Raw genomic sequence first — 21,236 nt, 5'->3', positions numbered from 1 at the left:
CTAGGCCCTGGTTGACGATTTTAAAGTTAGGACAAAAGCAGCAGAAAAGCTGTAGCTCTTTAAAAACAGGGCCGGACACCCCTCGGCTAACAGCGGTTATCAGTGGTACACTCCTCACTTACGGTCCGTCTCCCCATGGGAAGAACCCCCGGCTCAAGCGGGAGTCCAGTAATTGGGCCAAACTGAACTGCAATGTCACCAATTAGCGTAAATACTGTTGAGGCGTATGAGCACTCTTTAATTCCATTTCTTCTGCTCGTTTAGAAAAACATCCTCAAAAGAGGACAGTGACTTGAAATGAGCCTTCAAAGAAAACAGTTTAAAGTGACTTTTTGAAGCTAATGAGGTTTTCAAAACTGGGATACTTGAGCATTTCAGGGGCTGATATGATTTTCAATTTGCAGTTAACGTTTAAAAATTCACAGGCAAAATATACTTTCCTCAAAGCCAATGGAGACAGCTAAGTTACCCCTCCCAGAGGGCTCCATTACATAAAGTCAGTGTTCATGGCCAATCAGTATTAAGCACCACCTTCCCAAAGAATCCAGAATGAACATTTCATACAGCGTATCATTGTACATTATGGGATTACACAATCCACCACACTTCACAGGATTACAGGATCACAGGATCACCGTACCGCAGTTGATTATGGAATCAAACGTATCGAATAGGATGACAACATCCACCAGAACCAAAGGGGACTGCAGGATCCACACGTCACAGAACAAGATCTACCGGAAGTCTGTCAATTCAGTTTAAGATTACACCAGACCTTGGGTTCAGACTGAAACTATGGGTCCTGCTGCAGTAACCCCTATTATAACAGTATAAGGAGCAGAAACTCAAAATTGTACAATAAATAAATAAAAAAGAAAGAGAGAGTGGGAAATAAGAAAGAGAGATTAAAAAAACCTCTCCTTTCGGCGCAATGTGTTCACTCGCTCCTTATTCTAGGACAGAAAAGCCTCATGGGGCAATCTGACATTTCTATCACAACTCAAGTTTTATTTTCTCCTGGGTGACTGCAGGCATTGGCTCCTAAAACCCAGATAATTAAACAGATCCTGTGGAAACACCCAGCCAGCCTGACACCACAGCCCTTTTAATGTGGAAATATTGGCAGCTCCGTAAATCTCTGCAAATATCCCTCAATCTAACACTTCGTACGGCACCAGGCACATTGGGTCACGTTTAAGACTGGAGGGATCGTAAAAGAATGACCCCCCCCCCCCCCCCCCCCCCCCGGTGATATTTCTTTCCTTTTTCTCATTCATCAATGAATTATGAGTCTTCATTCCTCATATGACAGAGAAATGTATGCCAGTGACTCTGTTTAGGAGTGAGTGCTGCTGCCAGTACTATATTTTTTTTCTTTTGGGGGCTACAGAAAACTTTCATAGATTTTCAACTGAATTCAGCAAACTCTAATGAATGTCATTTTGAAGTCCCAGGAGAAGGGTGATTGAGCATCCCGGTGATCACTCTGAATGTTAAGCACAGTTTAATAACATGGGGGCAATCGCCTGCATTATGTGTGTTTATATTGGAGAGAGCACACAATTTCTGAGTTTTTTTTTTACAACATAATATGCCGTTATCAAGGGAAAATGACTAGACCGAAATGGATTTCAGGAATTGAACAACATGTACTCCAGCCTGAAGTAGACCACAACAGCAAACACTATTAAGGCCCTAGGGAACGAAGTGTGCCGTCTCCAGAGTTTAGTGCATGATTCAGGCCAACTGGTACTTTTTTTACATTAAAGAAATCTGATTTCTGAGGACTTGTTATTAAATATCCCATCAAACACACAAGCTCCTCTGTCATCCTATAAATATCATAATTGGCTTGTGAAACAAAATGCCGGATTTCCGTGCACTGGATTCCCCTTTCATGGAGGTCACTTTCAGGCCCAGGGGAAAAAGGCGGTTGTTCTATGGTCATTTTACAGAACATGACAGAGGGATTCCAGAGTGGCAGGGGAAGAGCCCGAGGCTGAGGACAGCTGAAATAATCAACATGATACCCCATCGTTTTTTTTCTGTGGGGTGCGTTCAGTATCTGGCTTCCATTTCTCTGAGCCATCAATGGAAACTGGGTTTCATTAATGTGAGGTTTTACAGTATTTACAGGTAGGTTCTTTTTCTGTGAGCTGTCTGTGGTATTTGGGTTGTGTTATTGTGAGTTAATTTTTTTTTTTTTCAGTGTCTAGTTAACATTTCTCTGAGCCATCTATGGTACATGGTTAGCTTTAATTTGAGGTGTGTGTCATATCTAGGTTAGGTTTCACTGAACCATCAATGGTATCTGGGTTGCATTAATGTGAGGTGTTTGCAGCATTTAGTTTCTGTTTCTGTGAGCTGTTGATGGTTTGTGCATAAAGATATAAAAATGTAATGAATCAATCAAAATGTATTTATATATACATTTTACAAATAATACGACACAAAACAGCTCACAGTATACCTGGCTCTTGACCTCACAAAGCAAGCTGAAGGCCACAGTGGCAAGAAAAGACTCCAAAGAGGACATATCAGAAAAAACTTTGTGACAAATAAGACTCCAGATGAGGGGCAAGCCCTCCTCTGTCCAGCTCAGAGGTTGACCTCACAAGAACCAACATGGTGGAGTCAGTTTTGAACCAGACTAATCAGTTGAGGGATGTTTGTATGAAAGCAGATCAGAATGGGGAAATGCTCTACACGCTTTTCAGTGAGAGGGTCGCAAACATCTGCAGGCCAGATGGTCCCCAGCTTTATGCATTAATGACACAACATCTCAACGAGGCATTGCAGGTATGGTCAGAACATAGCCCATGACACACATGCTCTCTCTCACACACACACGCACGCACGCATGCACTCAGGCACGGAAGGGCTCAAGGGCTGCCAGTGTGACAGAACCCCTGATGACTGGGGAGCCAGCTGTAGTCTCCAGTCACTGTTCTGGCCGGAACACGTTGGGCACACAGGCTGTTTCTCTCCCCATGGACACTGATAAGCAATAGCATATGGGGGAGAAAGGACAGCACTGCTGTCAGAATCCAAGGTCATGGTAATATGGCTAAACCCTTTCTGGGACACTACAGTCCTCCAGTAGCTAATGAGAAATGAGCGGAATTTAAATTCTGAACAAGAAGCTGAAGCTGTCTAAAGGGAGAAGCTACAGTTTGCTCACGACGCTGAAGCCAGACTCCATATAAACGTGCACTTATCTGATTTAACATGACAGTTATAAGACTGCAAAGAGCAGCCAGTTATCTTTCCTCTTCAGACAAACGGCACTTTGGTGACTGTCACTCTCTCAATATACCGATAAAACCACAAATTAACGTAATCTTAAATAAAGTCGTCTTATTTAGTACATGGCTGCAAAATCCTCTGCATTCCATGACTGCCTGAAGTCTGCAACCCATAGATATCACTGAAACCGGGCATCTTCCCTGGTGATGCTCTGCCCGGCCTGTAATGCAGCCCATATTCAGCATTTGTTTATTTTGGCGGCTTTCTGTCTTCCGTCTTCAGTCGTCAGCAAGTAAATGCATGTTCAGTTGGATTCAGGTCAGGTGATTGACTTGGCCAGTCAAGAACATTCCACTGAAGAACGCCTTGTCCTTACTACCCTGCTGGAGGGGGAAAGTACCATCCAAGGAGTTGTGAGGCCTTTGGTTTGATCTGACCAGATGATTCTGTATATGTCAGAAACGATGGCCTGCTTTCCTGGCATTGAAACTTCTGTGATCATCATGTGGAGTGATAACAGCAACAGAATCCAAATGTAAATCCCACACCTAGAATCGACACCAGGCTGTGTGAGCTTTTTTTAAAAATTTTTGTTCACTTTTGTTAGCTTTCTTGAGCATAAACTAATGACTAATGATCCACGGCTGGTCAAGAAAAAGCTGAGCAGCCAATTGTCCAATTACTTTTGGACCCCATAAAATGGGGGAAGTATGTATAAAAAGGGCTGTTATTCCTACACGGTTCACTTAATATAGATGTATAATACCCTCAACTTATAGGTGGCGGTCTGTCCTTTAACCTCATACTCACCGTTTCATTTCAAATCCAATGTGCTGGGCTGCAGAGCCAAAACAACCAACACTTACATCACTGTCCAAATACTTATGGACTGCACTGTCTATAAATGCAGAGTAAATGAGCTATTGTAAGAGGGTAAAAGCACTGGACCTGTGAAATTAGCTGTAATAACAACAGCTCACAAAGCAAATGTAGTGTAACAACAGTGTAAATACACAGATGGACTGTAAATGAGGTGCAATTAACAGCAGAACTGCACTGGTGAAGTGACAAAGCCAGCTCTTGCTTTAAAACACACCAAATAAACAAGTTACAATAATATACTTGAATGATGTAAGACAACATATAGCTAATAAGATTTAAAACCACCTTCAACAGAAACAATTATTAATTAACAACATTATACAATATAAGGATATGTCCCAAGGGATAGAGAACTGGATGAGAATGACTGACAGTAGTTCTATGGATGTATACCGAAAACCATTAACAAACAAGCACAATGGTCAGAGAACATGACAAGAAATGAGAAATAAAAAAACAGGTTAAACCTGGACCTCTTAGAAGAGAACAAGGGCAAATCAACTTAAGTGTAAACTTTGTAATGTAAAAATGTAATGTAAACTTCATTACATAATTTTTATGACAGCACTAAGAAAAATCACCCTCAAGAAAAAAGCCAAAAACCCTATCTTAACTCAAATTCAAATTGCAAAGCAGATTTTGCTAACTAGCCAAGTCACTAGCTTTCATTCATTATAAAAAGTTCATTTTTACTACAAAAACACACCTCAAATTAAATGGAGTAAAAATGTGACATTATGCATGGCTATTTTCTTAATGTTTAATGAGAAATAAAAACATGGCATTCAAGAGCAGATGGATCGCACACCAATGCTATATTCACAAAGCCACTGACAGTACACGCGGTCAAACATCACTGTATTAATGCTTAACTGGCAAGAGCTGGCTGTACTGGCACGGACATGCAAATATGAGGAAAATCCTTAAATAGTTTAACAGATTTCCCGCTAAAGTCTGTGAATTTTCACGCAACGATGTGCGATGATTGTGGATAGGGTGTTAACCCACATGTCAATGAGGTGCAAAAGTAAAAATGTGTGTTGTGTAAATTATCTGTAATTACAGTACATCTTAATACACATATGCAGTGTAAAGGAAGTGTAGTAACAGTGACATGTACAGCAACAGCGTCATAACAGACAGTGCAAAGGAGGCTTAAATATACATCCCTCCCCCTCCCCACGGCTATTTGAAGCTCATTTCTGTCTGATGAGGCATGAGACCGGAATCCTACACCGTCACCTCTGTCTCTAAGTGCCAGGCACGATCACGTCACAGCTCCCCCTGCCTTCAGGGCAGCTCATTACACAGTCAGCATCACAGCTCCACTGCTAACACTTCAGTTCTCATCCTGTCAACAGGAACTCGACCCCAGCGTAAAATCTGCACCTTTATCTGCATCTGTGGGCCTGCTTGCCTGATTTTTATCCATCTATATCCGTCTGTATGTCTGTCTGTTCGTCCAACCGTGGGAGAGGTCTTGCTCTTTCCCCTCAAGTACACAGAGGTGCAATGCACCTCATGCGTGCTGCAACACCCATTCACAAAGTGGGGGCATCTAAAACACTAGCATCACTGCGCATACGGCCTTCTGCATGATGTGAGTGAGCGAATAGAGCACGTAGCCATGCAGTAGCTGAAACCGGACATTCTTCTCTACTCCTCACAGCCACTCAGTACAGTCGCGTAGCACACTGCTACTGCTACTGCTACTGCTCTCCCTACTGCATCTTCCCCTGCCATCGCCATTCTGGAAATCGTGAAACGTCGAACTGAGGCCCGCAGATTCTTAAGACTGATGTGTGGGGTGGGAAAGCTGTGAATTCTTCAGAAACTATCTTGTGAGAAAGCAGAGCAGTGGACCGTTCTTTTTGGCTGATCATAATACGCATAAATTTATAGCTTGAGCTATTGTGTCCGATTAAACGCTGGATTATTCTAAAGCGATCTGAGCTCCCAGTTGATAGGTAAATTATTGATTGCGGAAACACTCTGGGCCCCAAGTGAATTAGAAGTGCATATAACAAGGCTCGGAGAACAAGCTAGACCAAGAAAATCGATTAAGTCAAATATACACCGGAGTGAATTGTAGAGAAAAGCACAATAACAAGTTTTTATGAATAGAAAAAATAGATAAGTGGTACATTTTGGGAATAATTACTAACTCTAGTACTGCACTCTAGTGCTGCTGCTGCTGCTGCTGCTACTACTACTACTAATAAAAATAATAATAATAATAATGGGAAGAAGAAGAGGAAGATCTTGAGAATAAACTGTGTATTTCATATGCATACTAATTCCTCCCACACACACATAGTTTAATATGTACTCATTGCATTGTGTGTATTATCTAATACCAAGTTTACAGCATATTTCCACAGGGAAAAATGTATCACAAGACAGGGTTCGACCTACAATGCAATTACTCAAAAATTGATTATGCAGTGAACGAAATGGGACTGAGCATACCCATTTGTGAGAATAACCAGTAAGGGATTAGACAAAGACACAAAGGACTTCCCTGTAGCCAATCACACAGCAACCCCTGAGGTGAGTTGGTGTGCATGAACATCACACCACCTGGACAGGATGGCAAGGGGGCAGGCCAGCTGCAATTCCCACCCCCCCCCTCCCCATTTTCTTAGGGCAACAAAAGGCCTGCCTCTTTTAATACACTTAGAAATAACCTGAATGGCTTTAAATGAGACGAAAATCATCAGATCTGTTTTCTGACAGTGAACTCACCTGAAAAAGGTCACAAAGAACTGCACCAGGTCCATGATGCTGTTGTGCTGGGAGAAGGCGATCTGTGAAAGGAAAGAAGAAAGGGGGCCTCAGTGGGAAATCCAAACGCATTACATACTTGAAAGGCATAAAAATGGGCAAAAAAACAAAAGCAAAACAAAAAACAGAGAGGAAAGAGACTGTTCCCCTCCATTTTCCATTAACGTTTACTCCACAGCACAAACATCATTCTTCTGCTTCAACCGTACGCACAAATTCACTTCACAACAAAATATTTCAGTTTTCAAAGACAGCTTTTTTTTGAGGTTCTTGACAAACCAATGATGCGAAAAGTAAACACCCTGCCAGTGTCTCGGTTCAGGAATTGGCAGACCAAGTCTCTTGAGTTTAAAGATTCTGCAGTATTAAAACATGCTACCTGGCTACCTTTTTTGTGTTCAGATGGGAACATCTTTTATTGGTCACAGCACAGGGTCATGCTGAAACCTGTATGATACCCGGTATCACACCAGCGTCACCCTCCCCCCATCCCACCACCCTGATTGTAAGACTGTCAGCTCCAGGGCAGGGGAAAGTGAAAAACGTTGTCACCTGAATAACAGAAAGAACTGTCTGCCACCAATTAAGAAAGTCTGGTGGTTAAAATCTTGAGTAAGAAAGCCATTATGGTTGTTTACTATCGTTATGAAATAGGATTTGCCCAAGTTAAGCAAACAAAAAAGAGAAAGACAAACACAATTGTCAGAAACAGATTTTGTACACACAGGTAAGGGTTTTTTTGTTGCTTTTTTTGTTTTATTGGAGGGATAGGTCTTCTGAGACAGTATCTGAAAACTCCTCATCCCTCCTGTTTGTGAGGAAGGCAGAGGCCCCGGCCATGGTGTTCTCTTCCAGGTCATGACCAGGAAGCAGTCAGAGCTCGGGGAAAGGCCTCAGAGCTCACATCTGCCCTTATAAGGGCTGAACAACACAACGGGGGCGGTCCTGAGCAGCACATAGCCATGAGGAGGGAGAGAGAGAAGCAGAGAGAACGAGAGAACGAGAGAGAGAGAGAGAGACTTGGCGGCACTGAGGAGAGGCTATGCTCCCACTGCAGTCAACAACAAACTTCCTCACCCAATGCAATATAAAGAAATTACAAAACACCCAAACCATGTCTTAGACCCAACTATGACAGATCCTCCTTGAAAAGGAGAGGTACGCTGAAAATCTCCCTGCGCAATATCATACTGTATGTAGAAATGTACCACAGGCAGAGAAACAGCAATGACCCCTAACCCCAAACGCGCACACACACACACACTCCCCCAAACAACACAAATCAACCATTTTTGCAGTAATACCCACACCCACATCTATTAAAAGGAAAACCACATCCACATGCCCATTCACCTACACTCACTGCAGGACAGCAGAAAAGCAGCCAGTTAATGGCTGGAGTCACAGGACTATATCCCATGATCCTCAAGGGGAAAGCCCTAACACAATCACAACACACGTACACAAATACACAAACCAAACTACTAGCTGCTACTACTAGCTATTCCTATGAGTAATCTTACACGCATATTACATTTTTTTGGATATATCCTCCTCCTCTCCATATGGTTTATTTGAGGATGATAGTGGCCATAAACCTAGCCTCCACGTTAAGCAATTAAAACACTTTTGCCAATGAAATGGTACTAATGACCAGATGTTCCCCCAAAACTGTATTTGCTCATTGCCTGGATGGGGTCCCTAGTTGCATTTTTTGATGAATAAATATTGAAGCTACTTTTTTCATGTGATGAAAGTTGGGGGAGAGACGAATCCCCCTCCTTCTGAGGCAAAAGAAATGAAAAGTTTCACTAAATCTATAACCCAGGACCCTGCTCAGAATAAACCAGTATGAAAGGTGTATAATCTTTTTCAGACTAAATGCATTATACAGCGACAGTACCATTAAACTTCTTTCCACGTTTTTCTTTCTCAGCGAACAGCTTTTATCAGCTTTTGTCCGATTGTTCAGCTTTGATTTGTTTGCTTAACAGACAGTTACCCAGGGCAACTTACCACAACAGTTACTGCAGATCTTACACATCCTGTAACCTGTTTATATGACTCTGAAGATAACAGGCAGGCAGTGCCAGGGTAGACCAGCAGTGCTTCACCACAGATATTCTATCCATGAACAGATGTCCATCTCTGCTCTCCTTCCTTCCATTATGCATGTCTACATACACATCTGGGACACCGTAGCTGGCAAGAAGAGGTCATGATGCACCCCTTGGCTATGTGTAGGTTATGAATAGTCTGAATGGGGACGCAGCATAACTTTCACAACACACAGAGCAAACTTCCAGCTCTGACAACAGCAGGCAGAACTTTGGAGTTTAGCACACCTGGCGCAGTACCTGTTCCGCATTAGAGCACCTACGGTTTAGCTCAAGATGGAGACGTCCCACTCACATAGGTGAGATAAGTCAGCTTTCTCCATATCACTGCGGCTTTACAAGCAACACTATATATTTTTATTTATTTTTTATTTTTTAAGGAGTGATGTCAGGCACGTAAAGGCATCACTGACTCCCGCATGGGGACAGCTTCTCGACGCGTCGAAACTTGACGCAGCAGGGCCCTTTCAAACACGGATCCAAAGCACCTCTCCTACCGGAGCTAAACTTTCTTCCTTCAGGTAATCCTTTGCAGAGGGCCTCGTCTCCAAAGTAAAGATGTTCAGAATAATTGGATTATAGCGCGCGCATAATTGATTTCCCAGCATTCCCTTCGCAGCCTCCAGCACAGCTCAACCTATTAGGGGAACCTATATTTATATTTGCACATAAAAGGGAAAGCGTATCGGCCCGTCGTCTCGGTGTACGTGTTCCAACTACACACGCTTCTCAAGGTCTCTCTGAACTTCATATAAACAAAAACCTGTCCACACTTATTAAAAAAATAAATAAATAAATAAATAAAACTTTAAAAAGTTCTTTGTTCAAAAACAGAAAGCTGGTCTAGGCCCGGAGAGAATAAGTGCTGAAAAAGCAGGGGGATCTCGGCGGGGGCCGGCGCAGGGATCGTATTGCGATCTGGAGAGAGAAGAGCTGGCTGCGCGGTGCGCTTTCCCGTCACTGTCGCTGCAGTGGGCGCGGATCGATAGCGCAGACAGCGCAGCCGGCCAGCGCCCGCAGCCTGAGAGCACCGATGCAGTCGCCCGCACGCGTGCATGCGCAAGTAAGAGCCTCCCAGTCTGGTCACTTTGCCATAAAGACGTCTTCCATCACAAAAGGTTTCCATTTATTTTTTTGTTTTTTGAAAACTCAGCATTCTCTCTCCCCCCCCATGACTCTGCGTAGCTTTGCACAAATTCCGGGCCGGTTTCTCGAGTCCATTAAGGGTACTCTGACAGAAAATAAAAGCAGCACAAACTGCAAGCACCATGATTTCCTCTGTTTTTTTAAGGAAACCTTTAAAGCGTGAGTTATGAGCAGAGGATAGCACAGCTCCTACATCCCACACTTACCGGCCTCCTGTACGGCAGTAAGGTGAACTGGGTCAGCGTGGACACTGCAACAACCACCAGGGGGCAGAGGAGAGTACACTTGGACTACACAACACAATGCGTATACCAAAACTATACTCTCACATTACTCTGCTACACCACAGTACGCTTATACCCAAACTGCACTTTCACACTACACCACAGCACACTTACACCCACACTGTACACCCACACTACACCTCTACTACACCACAGCACGCTTACACCCACACTGCACGCCCACACCAGACCTCTACTACACCACTACTAATCCCCCACACACTTATGGCCACTGTGCTCCAACGCCCTACCATGTATTTGGCATAGAACACTCAGGCCATAGAAACAGCACCATAAATAATAGCTGCTGGTTACATGGGTATGTAAACTGAGAAACAGGCTGTGGTAAGAAAAAGAACATGTGTGTGACAGCTGTTTTTGCTCATTTGCAAGAATTTGCATATTCATGAGGGACCACAAGAAAACAGAATGCCAACAACAGGCCAAGCTTAGAGGGCAACCCCCTAGCCCAGACCCCTCCTACCACCACACTTACACACAGACTACACAAACGTCACGCGTTCACTCACGCACACACACAGACGCTACACTTTTTTGACACACGCATTAACACACTCACACAAGCACTCTAGCATACAGACACTTGCACAAACGCATATGAACACACCCACACACTTTAAGAACCTGACAAGTAAAACATTCAGTGAGCAGAAAGCCCAAGCAGCAGAGTGAGACGTCGGGCTGGGAAGGTTCCGGAGGTTTCAGAAACCCCCACCTTGAGTACGACGGCCCAGCCTGTGCATAAACTGGCCAGGCGCTTTTCCATCTTCAGTACTGGAGCTCAACAACAGGAACGTCTCTCATGCTACCTACCCTGCATCTGACAGACTCCAGAAATCCCACAGGTACCAAGTAATATTTGCTGCTTTTATGATGTGGCAGCACAGTTTTCTCTGAGCTGGAGAACATGTCCTCTACCTTTAAAAGCAGGAGAGCATTTGAGGACAAGGCCTTGGGGGAAAGCAGATTTTTTTTTATTCTAAGAACAATCTGTAACATTCACATTTTTATGTGATAACAGGTAAATATAGGCGCTCATATAAAGGGAACACAACCTAAGACTCGCTTTCTGAGTTTGAGCTCGCTGGCGCGGCCTACCAGGGGAATCCTTTCCCTAGCTTCCCCAATTCCACTGTGGAGAGCTATTTTGGTGATCTGTTTGCTCTGAAAGTGAACAGAAATCCTAACAGACGCATTTTAAGACTCGATCAATCAGAAATACACCGACAGCAATGCTGCTTGGACAGAGTCACATCTAGCAAGACTGCCTTTCATTCAGCATCATTTTCTTTTTCAGTGAAGGATTTGCAGTGACTGCCCTGTTCTACTACCCATAGGCCTAATGCTTAAGTTTTAAAACATGAACATTCATGGAAGTTGTGCTTAACTCCATAAGTATTGATGATTAAGATGATTTTTTGCACATTTTTGGAACAAAGAATTCTCTGACCTCCCAACTTCCCCAGAAATACTTTTCAATGATAAGCATTTGTAAATTAAACAGTATTATTATATTTTTTAAATATAGAATTATTTATAATTTTTATTGATTACTACTAGCACCAAACCAATGTTAATTAAAAATACCTCATTTCACAATATGTGAATAAATAAAGTGATGGGCCTGCATAGCACTGCACAGTACACCCCCCCTGCCCCACACACACACACACACACACAAACACTTCCTGACAGCAAGGCTGTAATCTCTGAACTCGGAGAGTAAATCTCTGAGCCTCAAAGTGATTTCTCGCCACTTCCCAGAATCCACCATTACCACTTTATTGGAAACATTTATCTCCAGACAAGATTTTGCCATGCTGAATTTCCATTAATACGTCCAGAAATAGGAAGCTCCTCATTAATATTTGCATCCTGATCAGCATTTGGGAATGGACTGCCTGCTGTTTTTCCTCTATGCTATTCTGGTGGACGTCAGCGCGCTGAGTACAGGTGCATCATGGGACACCATGTAAGGATATGCGGAGGAGTGAAAACTGAGGCAGGCAGTGATTAAGGGCACATTAGTCACACTCCAGGGCAATTTAAATGATTAACCTGCAATTCCACAAATGGAAAAGTTGAAGCACGCGCATGCACGCACACGCACACACACACACACACACACACTCTCTCTCTCAAGCAATGTCTATGAACTGCCTCTCCATTTACTGGGGTCATTCTAGAGGATTCTCAGGTTTTGTAGTCTGTTATAGGACAGATCTGATGGCTCCCCCCAATACTAAAACCGTAACTGAACAGAAGCCACCACAGACGAGTGCACGGCTCCCAAATTGGGTTCCTCAAGCACCGCCCCCAACCCCACACCCCACCCCACCCCCTCGTTGTGCGAGCACTTAGCCCCCCTCTCCTGTTACCGGCAGGAGGGAAGAGATCCGTTCCGATAGGCCGGTCATTAGACAGGAGCGTACCATATTTGATGTTTCACATTACCTTTTGTTCAATAAAAAATGTTTTGTCACTGGAGCGCATAAATATGAGTGAATGCTGAAACGCAGGACGCCGAGCATGTCGCCAATTAAATTACAAGAGACGTTTGATTTAATGATGTCCGCTGCCTGGATAAATAAGTGCCTCCGAGCCGCTGAATCTAATAAAGCAGGATTACTGCACACTGACAGAGCCAGGGAGCTGCACACTCCTTCCACATAAAGCCCTTTAATACGCAGAAATCTGTCTCAGGTGCAAGACAGGAACAGGGAAGGTGTGTCCAGGAGAAGATTACTCCCGGTGCTGGTGCTAATGTTCTGGGTGTGAGAGGGTGCGGGGAGGGGCGGCAGGGAGTGAACCCCACTCTGTTCACACACACGCGCGCACACACACACAAATATGCGCGTACGCACAAATACGCACACACATGCATGTGCATGCGCGTGCACACACACAAATGCATGTGCACATATACACGCACGCACACTTATAGTACAGACAGGCGCACACGCACGCACACCCACGAACACACATGCACATGTGCACACACATAAATATATAAGGGACAGGTGCACAAGCATACACACATACACACACACTTCACCTGCCATCTGCAACTTCCTGAAGAGCAGAGGGGGGGGGGGCGGGCCACTTACAGAATGCAGGGATATCGACCTGCAGAAGTCTGGAGCCAATTTCACACAGAAAGCTGCATCTCTCACAAAGCGCCTAATGTGTCTTAATAAAGCACTAAAAGGGAGAGGCGCAGAGGACCAAATAAAGAGAGAAGAGAAGGAAGGCCAGCACTCAGCCAAGAGGAAGGGTCTGTCCATGTGTGTCATAAGACATTTTTAAATAAGAACATAAAAACTTCAGAATGACGATGACAAGGACAGCCCACTTATCCCCAGCAGCCTCACCAGAACCACTCCAAAAACTCATCAGCTTTCAGAAGAATAAAGAGAGCAAACTTATGAGAAAACCAACTGAGGTCGGAGGTGGATATCAGCACTACTGCCTGGATATTAATGCATTTGACTAAATGTAATAAGTTCTATCAAGGGAGGCCAGGTTTGGTTGTACAACTGAAATGAACTGAACTTCAAGAGCAGCCTTATTAAAAGTGGAAACAAAAAAATCTTTTTACATTATTTTATTTCTTTATCAACTTCTTTGTATTTGTTTTTCTTCCACTGGCCGCCATGCCCCAAGCAGTCGTCCTCGAACCGCCGGACTAACCTTACTCTGCGGAGAGGGAAAAGGCCAGGGTGCGCAAGGTCAGGACGTCGGGCTGGATCTAAATCTGTTCCACAAGGACAAGCAATTACAGCTCGCCATGTTTCCCTTCCACCGCGGCCTCTCGCCGGTGTGATGTCATCAGGCTTACGGCAGGACACCGGGGGGGGCGGAGGGGCAGCTGTCGTTCAGGGGTGTCACTCCCCACGAGCAATCCGCCAACACGGACCCGGACAGCAGTGTTCAGCGCGTTCAGCGCTTAGGCAATTTAAAAAGTGAGCAGAGAAGGAGGGGACAGAGCGGAGCGGAGACCTTCCCTCTCGGCGTTCCTGTTCAAACCGTACTCCTCTGTGTAGCCTCCCGCTCTCCCTCAGAGTCCATCAGACTGAGAGATCATCGCACTGAGAGACCCAGTTTGTTAGAGCGCATTACCGCATCGCAGAGCTTTCAGCTGTGCTCACGTTTCACTTCTGTTCAAACGCGCAAAAATAACAACAGAGGTCTGTGTGGTTTGTGATGTCAAAAACGCAGTGGAGTAAATTGGGCTTTGTGAAGGCTAATAGTTACCACCTCTGCTTTCAAAGTCGGTGTTGGAGAAAACAACTGACTGCATTAGTCACAAATAAAAAACCAGACACCAAGGGCAAGCGAATCAGCACATTTCACCTCTCTCACTGTTGTGATTTCAGGGTGACAGACATTGCTGTGTCGGTAACTGGAGGAGCCCCGGTCTCAGCAAGTCCAAGATCACCTGACCTCTAGCATCACCAAGGAAACCAGGAGGAGCACATGATCAGCTAACCTCTATCATTGCCAAAGGTAACCCGGATGAGCACTAAACAGCTAACCACTAATATCACCATGGTAATCAAGGGGAGCACTTGATTAACTGACATCTTACATCACCATGGTAACAATGAGGAGCAGTGGATTAGCTGACCTCTTGCATCCCCAGGATAACCAGAAGTTCATTAGATAATGTCCTCAATGACCTCCATGGATTAATTATTCCACCAATCCTCAGGACTGCAATCTTAACTAACTTCATACTTTCAGGAAATTATAATCTGGGCACGCAAACACTCCACAGGGGATCAAGCTAGCCATCAAGACATCTGCGCAGAGGCTGTGAAACTGCTCTTCAGGATGTCTCTAACAACCATCCCCAATTAACTCAAGCACTGTAGAGTTAGAGCCCGGCAACCACTAAAACAAGAACCCACCCACTTAAATCAAGTGTATTTCCTTTCTCTCTTCGTGCGCGTGGATGCGTCTGCATGTCCGTATGAAACCGCCTCTGTCAGAGGTACAGGAGAGCTGCGGTTAAGGGGGCAGGAGCGGAGCTGTGATGATGAATACGCCCAGACGATAATCTCCTGTCTGCTGCGCGCGCGCAGTGCACCTCAGGGCGGGCGCGAGCCTCTCAGCTTCAAGGCTGCGAGGGGCCAGGTCTCATCCATCTATCTGCGCTTAAATCTCCGGCCCCTCCTGAAGTGGACCGATTGTCTTTTTAAAGAAAAAAAAGGAGGCATGGCATTTTTCCTGGAGTTCACGGTCTCGGGCAGAGCCTTTCCACAGCGCATTACTCACAACGCAGTGAGGAGGCGGGGGATTTCACCACCAGCTATCCGAGACTGATGAGGCCAATGAGATCTCTACAGTTATTAAGAAGCTCTCCCTGATTAACAAGCGCCTTGTACTGCAGCACACTGGTTTAAAGAGCGAGCAGGCCATGTTTCCCCACAGAAAACAAGGATTAAAGATCTCACAGTGGGCAGTAAAGTGGTTACTCAAGTGTCTGCTTCTGGGGAGAAATTTACAGGAACTTCACACAACAGGGAACGAATAGTCTGATATCTTAACTTCACACAAAGCTTCACGAGGCTCATGAAATCACGGACTGAAATTCTGATTATCATAATCATCATCATCATCATCACTGTTACCTTGTCTACACAAGGTCAAAAACAACAAAAGACCAGCCAGCTCAGTGCCACTGATATCTGGTGTACTGTATGTGTCTGTGGGAAGCGACACTTACCATAGAAATTAAAATCTCACATTTCCTCCATCTAGCTCAGTAACAGGACAGTATCTGGGAATTCTGACATTTCTGATCAATACATAGGACACTTTTTAAAAAAAAGTTCTGGAAATATGCTTGCTGTACCCAAGGTTTTCCATTTTTGTAACCCCCAAACCCCGTAAAAAGATGCCATCTGGACCGAAAGAATAAATGGGAGAACACATTGCATACATTTTGCCTGTACTAAAAAACACAAGCAAAGGAAGGAAGCTCCATTAGAGTCTGAGAGTGTGAGCGACAGAGCTTCATTAAAGCCTGGGTGTGTGAGAGATAAAGCTCCGTTAAAAACCAAGAGTGTGAGTGATGAAGCTTTGTTAAGGTCCGAGTGTGTGAGCGACAGAGCTTCATTAGAGTCTGAGAGCGGGAGCGACAGAGCTTCATTAGAGTCTGAGAGCGGGAGCGACAGAGCTTCATTAGAGTCTGAGAGCGGGAGCGACAGAGCTTCATTAGAGTCTGAGAGTGGGAGCGACAGAGCTTCATTAGAGTCTGAGAGCGGGCGACGAGCGACAGAGCTTCATTAGAGTCTGAGAGCGGGAGCGACAGAGCTTCATTAGAGTCTGAGAGCGGGAGCGACAGAGCTTCATTAGAGTCTGAGAGCGGGAGCGACAGAGCTTCATTAGAGTCTGAGAGCGGGAGCGACAGAGCTTCATTAGAGTCTGGGAGCGGGAGCGACAGAGCTTCATTAGAGTCTGAGAGCGGGAGCGACAGAGCTTCATTAGAGTCTGAGAGCGGGAGCGACAGAGCTTCATTAGAGTCTGAGAGCGGGAGCGACAGAGCTTCATTAGAGTCTGAGAGCGGGAGCGACAGAGCTTCATTAGAGTCTGAGAGCGGGAGCGACAGAGCTTCATTAGAGTCTGAGAGCGGGAGCGACAGAGCTTCATTAGAGTCTGAGAGCGGGAGCGACAGAGCTTCATTAGAGTCTGAGAGCGGGAGCGACAGAGCTTCATTAGAGTCTGAGAGCGGGAGCGACAGAGCTTCATTAGAGTCTGAGAGCGGGAGCGACAGAGCTTCATTAGAGTCTGAGAGCGGGAGCGACAGAGATTCATTAGAGTCTGAGAGCGGGAGCGACAGAGCTTCATTAGAGTCTGAGAGCGGGAGCGACAGAGCTTCATTAGAGTCTGAGAGCGGGAGCAACAAGGCTTCATTAGAGTCTGAGAGCGGGAGCAACAGAGCTTCATTAGAGTCTGAGAGCGGGAGCGACAGAGCTTCATTAGAGTCTGAGAGCGGGAGCGACAGAGCTTCATTAGAGTCTGAGAGCGGGAGCGACAGAGCTTCATTAGAGTCTGAGAGCGGGAGCGACAGAGCTTCATTAGAGTCTGAGAGCGGGAGCGACAGAGCTTCATTAGAGTCTGAGAGCGGGAGCGACAGAGCTTCATTAGAGTCTGAGAGCGGGAGCGACAGAGCTTCATTAGAGTCTGAGAGCGGGAGCGACAGAGCTTCATTAGAGTCTGAGAGCGGGAGCGACAGAGCTTCATTAGAGTCTGAGAGCGGGAGGAGCGGACAGAAGACTTCATTAGAGTCTGACGAGCGGGGGAGCGGACAGAGCTTCATTAGAGTCTGAGAGCGGGAGCGACAGAGCTTCATTAGAGTCTGAGAGCGGGAGCGACAGAGCTTCATTAGAGTCTGAGAGCGGGAGCGACAGAGCTTCATTAGAGTCTGAGAGCGGGAGCGACAGAGCTTCATTAGAGTCTGAGAGCGGGAGCGACATAGCTTCATTAGAGTCTGAGAGCGGGAGCGACAGAGCTTCATTAGAGTCTGAGAGCGGGAGCGACAGAGCTTCATTAGAGTCTGAGAGCGGGAGCGACAGAGATTCATTAGAGTCTGAGAGCGGGAGCGACAGAGCTTCATTGGAGTCTGAGAGCGGGAGCAACAGAGCTTCATTAGAGTCTGAGAGTGGGAGCAAAAAGGCTTCATTAGAGTCTGAGAGCGGGAGCGACAGAGCTTCATTAGAGTCTGAGAGCGGGAGCGACAGAGCTTCATTAGAGTCTGAGAGCGGGAGCAACAGAGCTTCATTAGAGGTCTGAGAGCGGGAGCGACAGAGCTTCATTAGAGTCTGAGAGCGGGAGCGACAGAGCTTCATTAGAGTCTGAGAGCGGGAGCGACAGAGCTTCATTAGAGTCTGAGAGCGGGAGCGACAGAGCTTCATTAGAGTCTGAGAGCGGGAGCGACAGAGCTTCATTAGAGTCTGAGAGCGGGAGCGACAGAGCTTCATTAGAGTCTGAGAGCGGGAGCGACAGAGCTTCATTAGAGTCTGAGAGCGGGAGCGACAGAGCTTCATTAGAGTCTGAGAGCGGGAGCGACAGAGCTTCATTAGAGTCTGAGAGCGGGAGCGACAGAGCTTCATTAGAGTCTGAGAGCGGGAGCGACAGAGCTTCATTAGAGTCTGAGAGCGGGAGCGACAGAGCTTCATTAGAGTCTGAGAGCGGGAGCGACAGAGCTTCATTAGAGTCTGAGAGCGGGAGCGACAGAGCTTCATTAGAGTCTGAGAGCGGGAGCGACAGAGCTTCATTAGAGTCTGAGAGTGGGAGCGACAGAGATTCATTAGAGTCTGAGAGCGGGAGCGACAGAGCTTCATTAGAGTCTGAGAGTGGGAGCGACAGAGCTTCATTAGAGTCTGAGAGCGGGAGCGACAGAGCTTCATTAGAGTCTGAGAGCGGGAGCGACAGAGATTCATTAGAGTCTGAGAGCGGGAGCGACAGAGCTTCATTAGAGTCTGAGAGCGGGAGCGACAGAGCTTCATTAGAGTCTGAGAGCGGGAGCGACAGAGCTTCATTAGAGTCTGAGAGCGGGAGCGACAGAGCTTCATTAGAGTCTGAGAGTGGGAGCGACAGAGCTTCATTAGAGTCTGAGAGCGGGAGCGACAGAGCTTCATTAGAGTCTGAGAGCGGGAGCGACAGAGCTTCATTAGAGTCTGAGAGCGGGAGCGACAGAGCTTCATTAGAGTCTGAGAGCGGGAGCGACAGAGCTTCATTAGAGTCTGATAGTGGGAACGACAGAGCTTCATTAGAGTCTGAGAGCGGGAGCGACAGAGCACTGTTAATGTCTGAGTGCCTGAGCGATGGTTTATCCCGCATGGCCCCCAGTAGCACTGGATGTTGAAGCGGTTCAGCCCTGTTGCGTCTGTGAGAAATGGGAGCGCGCACATGATGGGGTCCCTCTGTCGGCTGGGGCGAGCCCGTTTCAAAAGCACGCTTCCCCAAACAAACGCTGCAGCACCCATCAGTGACAGGCATCTATTCAAGCACTCCAGTTTGAATTAAACAGAAATGTTTTTTGGTCACACCCTCCACCTCTCCTCATCACAACGCACGTCTATCAGCTCAATATATTACTACTTGATGCCAGTTTAATTTTATGGATCATAAGATTAAACCATGAATATGTTATATGACTGATACAGTTTTAAAGCCGTGCTATTTAAATTATCGATAGACAGACACTAAAAACTCATGGATCGTTAAATATGATTTTTCTGTGTAAAGTACATTTCATAAAGGTTTGCTCTGTGTTGTATTAAGCCTTAACGGAATAAGCAGAAATTATTTTCAGAAATTCTACTATTCCAACTCTTTATGAGATGCATGTTACATAAGTCCTTCGCAGCAGATGATTAAAAACACAATTGTGCGAGCTACAGTCGATCGGGGATAATCCATCAACACAGAATTTTGTTTTTAACTTCAATTAAAGGAATAACAACACTCTAGTACATTACTATCTCCAGTTTCTAACTTTGCCAAATACTTACTTTAGCACAAAAATTTCAAGAATGTGAACAAGATGTTGTAATATCAAACAGAATAAAATAGATAGTATGATTCCAGCTATTTGGTGGCAATGTTATGAATATTTGCCATTGCACGACTCTGTGGTTTCCACACTAGACAGAACACTGAGAGAGCTTGTTTTTTTTTTTTTTTTTGTTGAAGCTACACCCCCTGTAGACCCCAGGGCGTGGCTTCTCTCACCTGAATCTTGATTGGCCAGGAGAAGTTGCTGACGTACACATAGAAGGTGATGTTGGGATTGGTGCGAAAGCTAAATTTCTCACAGGAGAATCTGTCTCTGTAGTCTTTAATGTTGGTCTTGGAGACAATGGGGACTTCCTCACCCGATATGGTCCCAGCTACAAAGATAGGGGTCAAAGTTCAGAGTTAGATAGCAAAGGTCAATGGAGCTTAAGAGTGCTAATAACCAATGGCATGTTCATCAGTGATTATGGTGATGTTTAATTACATCATCTGCATTGCTCAAGCATGGTGAAATCCAATCATTTACAATTTTTTCATTTTTTTCAATATGAATCAATAAGTGATTTCTCATGGTATTCCTCAAGGGAGAATAAATAAAACCCCCTCCGAAGTATTCACCATATTTTGCATCCAAAACATTTCTGCGCTCATAATATGGCTGGCCACGGTGAATACGTCCGTTTCATAAGTCCCAGAACATAATACGCCACCACAGAGACCGACATTGCATGACTAATGATTACTTTGTCCTCTCTATCAGTGCCAATTTGAAATATTCTAATTGTCCCGCACGGATATTCAGTTCTCCAAATTTTCATTCCTTTTGGCATTTCTGAAACAAAGACGTGGAACCCCCAGCCTTCAACGGTGCTGCGTGTGAACATTTATCTTAATTAAAATCGCAGCACTTCACAATGCGCCGTCGCTGAAACCCAAGGCTGCCGCTCGCCTTTTTTCAAGAGCGCTGTTCTCAGAGGGGAATACATTTTTGCAAAAGGTATCCTGCGCAAAATATTAATGTTGTCATCTGGTTTGGAATTGGACAGTGTGGAGCACAGTGCCAAGCAAGCGGACTGAAATGCGTCTGCATGACAGGGGGAGGCTGAAACTGCATGTAATCCAGACTAAGCATGCGCTGCTGAACTGCAGGGCATTTACGGACAACACAAAGGGAACAAACATTCCCCAAACGTTTCCTTTCCCACCTGCAGCTGCAGACCAGCCCCAGAGA

General features: G+C 45.4%; 1 protein-coding gene across 4 annotated transcripts in view; it reads right to left on the bottom strand.

The window, feature by feature from the left end:
• LOC135245161 (attractin-like protein 1) overlaps positions 1–21,236 on the bottom strand; it is a 194,026-nt gene that overhangs the window by 89,522 nt on the left and 83,268 nt on the right. For all 4 annotated transcript variants that reach the window (XM_064318051.1, XM_064318052.1, XM_064318053.1 and 1 more), the window contains exons 25-26: positions 20,222–20,379; positions 6,874–6,935 (exon numbers count right to left, since the gene is read on the bottom strand). In XM_064318051.1, coding sequence (XP_064174121.1) covers positions 6,874–6,935; positions 20,222–20,379 — 220 coding nt within the window. The remainder of the gene's footprint in view (positions 1–6,873; positions 6,936–20,221; positions 20,380–21,236) is intronic.

The sequence above is a fragment of the Anguilla rostrata genome, chromosome 18 (genome assembly GCF_018555375.3).
Source record: "Anguilla rostrata isolate EN2019 chromosome 18, ASM1855537v3, whole genome shotgun sequence".
In the NCBI taxonomy this organism is placed as follows: Eukaryota; Metazoa; Chordata; class Actinopteri; order Anguilliformes; family Anguillidae; genus Anguilla; species Anguilla rostrata.
Note: the sequence above shows the minus strand (reverse complement) of the source record. Positions and strands in the feature narration are given on the sequence as shown.